At 33.2% G+C, this 3,573-nt stretch overlaps 1 protein-coding gene across 1 annotated transcript in view; it reads right to left on the reverse strand.

The window, feature by feature from the left end:
- Nucleotides 1–3,573, reverse strand: part of PLS3 (plastin 3) — a 93,849-nt gene that overhangs the window by 19,654 nt on the left and 70,622 nt on the right. The window contains exon 4 of the mRNA XM_006907302.3: nucleotides 2,576–2,739. Coding sequence (XP_006907364.1) covers nucleotides 2,576–2,739 — 164 coding nt within the window. The remainder of the gene's footprint in view (nucleotides 1–2,575; nucleotides 2,740–3,573) is intronic.

Here is a 3,573-nt window from a genome sequence, read left to right on the forward strand (position 1 = left end):
AGTAATTTAGTTAAAATACTTTGAAGAAACAAAATCAGAGTATGAAATTTAATTTTAACATTTGAAGTTTACATATAATTTGGGGACTCTTTTCTTCTCCAAAATTAACAAACTGCTTTTGTTTGTAGCCTGGTTTGCAATTAGCAACTTGTAAGCAGCAATTTAAATGAAAAACAAAAAACTAACATGCAAGGACATGTTTATTTTATTTCTATTTCCTTATGTTAATACCTGACAGAAATAATGCGCTTCCTCTTTCTCAGGTAACTAAGATCTGCTCATGTGTTGTTTGACAATTTGTAAGATGTTCCATTGATGACAAAGCAGATGGGAGTGGATAGACATTTGGTTAGACACCCATCTTTCTTTCAGTACAGTCATGATGGTATCATTCTGAAACTTTAGGCAGGTTATTTTACTGTCCTTCATATTTCAAATTTCTTGAATAAAAGGGAGGTAACTGGAAAAAGCCACTAATTCCCTGTATAATGTCGGGCACATCACTTCCTTTTTCAGAAAACTAGGGTGTTTTGGTTTTTTTTTTGGTTTTAATTTGAAAAATGAAGGAGTATAAATGTATTGATTCCTTTCTCTTCTAAAATGTACACTTTAACTTAAAATGTCTTTATTAATATTTTATTTTAAAAATCCCTGGCGATGCCAAAATTGTTATGCATATTACTTTTTAAGAATATACTAAGGTAATCACATCTCCTCACTTAGAGGCCACAAACAGCTATGTGGAATCTGCAACGTTTCAAAATATACAAAATTAAGTATTTCCCTAAGAACATTTTTCTCAAAGACACTTTCATAATTTTGTCCTTTAACAATACCAGCACACTGCAAATCTTAACGATTTAAATCTGTTCTTTCTAGATTAAAAAATTCTGAGCATCAAATTATATTTTAAAAACCAGTCATCATTAACTACTCCTCTAAGCTGATTTAAATTCATAACTAAACATGCAGTTACAAGGTGAGCAAGTTATACATCAGAGGACATGCAAGTGATTATATTGCAAGTCAACTGCAACTTACTTTTGAACACAGAATTCAAAACAAAAGGCTTTGGCAATAACTGGAGATAAAAATTGTGAGGAAGAAATTTCAAAAGAAGATGGCAAGAACAATATCATTATAATTACGACATATGTCTGCATTTTAAAAACAATAACGACCTCCCCTGCCCCACAAATGCTATCAGCTGAGTAGATAGACATCATTACTTAATTTGCTTCTTTGAACTCTTAGGTATTCTTAAAGGGGTTAATTCTAATCGGAGAGAACACATCAGAATTTCAGTTCTGATGTGTTCAGTTCTGCAGTAACTGACAGGGTAATGTTATCATTTTAGGTGTCTTGGGGCAAAAATAAACCATGAAGGTGGGTAGCTCCATAGCGTAGTGGTTAGCATGTCTGCTTTACATGCAGAAGGTCCTGGGTTCCCGCCCCAGTTGGAGCCACGAACCATACACTGGATGTGCCAGGCCTCGGGTGCACACTGCAAGTGTGTGGGAGGAGATGCCCTGCCTTCAGAGATCCAGTTCTTAAGGGGAAATGGCAACATCCGTGGGTCAGGGGTGGAAGGAGGGGAACTAAAGAGAGGGAAAAAAAACATGAAAAAGGAGGACAGGAGTGCTAGGAAGTGTGATAAGTATTAGGCACTAATTACCTATTTGCAATATATACTGTAAGGAAAACCTAATTAGAACTAGTCAAAATTGGTATTAATAATAAATAAAAACAATAAAATCTTAAGAGTGCTCTTAATTGAGGAAAGCGGCAACAGCTATTCTTTAACATACATCTCAAATACTTTGTCAATTAATATGGATTGAAAATGGCATATGTCTAGAAAATCTAGACCTCACTCACTAGCAGCTAAAAGCATTAGGATTCAATAGTAAGTACTGCACATACAATCTCCAAGCACCGAGTATAGAACAATAAACCAGGTGCCTGGGGATCAAAGAATTAAGAAATCAGCCTCTAACCTTGCAGAGTATTTTATTACACTAGAGAAGTATACAAAATTTTTAAATGCCTCTTCTAATAGACTAAAAATATATGTTTTAACTTTTAATTATCAAAATTATCATCCTAGAGAAAATGGTATGGTTAAATACTACTATCACAGAATAACTAACATCTTTTTAATCAGAAAGGTTAACTACGGAAGCTTCCAACACTGTGAGTCAGGGTGTATCATTAAATTTTGGGAGCATACTGTTCACCAAGGGAGGGAGAAAAAGCACTTCCAGGATGTCATTTAGCACCTTGAAAAATGCCCTTTAATGAAGCCCCAAAGGAGATTTTTCACCTTGCACAGTGAACAATATGTTATATCTTTGATTATGTCAGTGCTCTTTTTCTCAATTCTTTTCTTAAGATATTCTAATGGCTAAAAGAACTAACTAAATTTAGTGGGTGAAATGAGCGAAATGTTATTAGTTATAACAGTACTAATACAATATATGTAGGAACTTAATATAATGGTACTTATAACTATAGGATCCCTTTAGACAAAAGAACAATCATTACCTCTAAAAATGGTGGATTTCCATATACTTACATAAACAAATTCGTCGAAACTTATCTTCCCATCTTTATTCCTGTCACCATCTAGCATGAGTTTTTGAATAATTTCTCTCACTTTATATCCTGGTAATGGCATATTAGCTTCTTTGAAAAGCTCGTGAAGTTCATAGTCACAAATGAATCCATTGCTGTTGAGATCTTCGTAAAAAAGAAGAGCAAGCAAAAAAGGAAAAAAAGTTTTAGGAGAAATAAATAAACCTATTATTTTTCTTCGTTTGAGGCTCAGTTCAAAAGTTCACCTAAATATAATTTTTTTACTTTCTTATTGTGTGGTACCTGAAGTTTTTGAAAAGAGAAATGCAAATTTTAACAGAAAGAGCAAGGTTTACATCATATATCCTGTATACTAAACAGTGTGTAAGTAACTGCTTAAAAATAGTGACCCAAATATTAAGAAAGCATAGTTGTTTAATAAAATCAGTATTAAATCATGAAGCTAAGTTAAAAGAATTAGTAGATTGTACACCAATAGAGCACTGCCATAGTATAAAACAAATTCAACTACAGCTATTTAGATATTTTATGTTCCTTATTCTTCCATTAGTTTAATAGTTTTTTGAATTAATGCTGATTATATTACAAAGCACAGCTGAAATTAAGCTATCATTTTCAGTGCCACTTTCTTTTTTTGTCTTTACTGAAATATAATAGACAATTAGTTGCTTGTATTTACATTGTACAATTCAATGAGTTTTTTCAATTATAGTTGGCATAAAATCATATACCAGTTTCAGTTGTATAGCATAGTGATCAGAGATCCACATAACTCGCAAAGTGATCACCCCACTAAATCTAGTGCCCTTCTCCCCATTACATATTACAACATTATTAACCATCTTCCCCATGCTACACTGTACATCTCCATGTCTATTCTGCAACTATCCATTTGGACCTCTTAATCCCTTTGCCTTTTATTCCCACTTCCAACCTCCCTCCCATCTAGTATATTCTCTGTATCTATGAGTTTATTTT

Source organism: Pteropus alecto, unplaced genomic scaffold (assembly GCF_000325575.1).
Source record: "Pteropus alecto unplaced genomic scaffold, ASM32557v1 scaffold252, whole genome shotgun sequence".
NCBI lineage: Eukaryota > Metazoa > Chordata > Mammalia > Chiroptera > Pteropodidae > Pteropus > Pteropus alecto.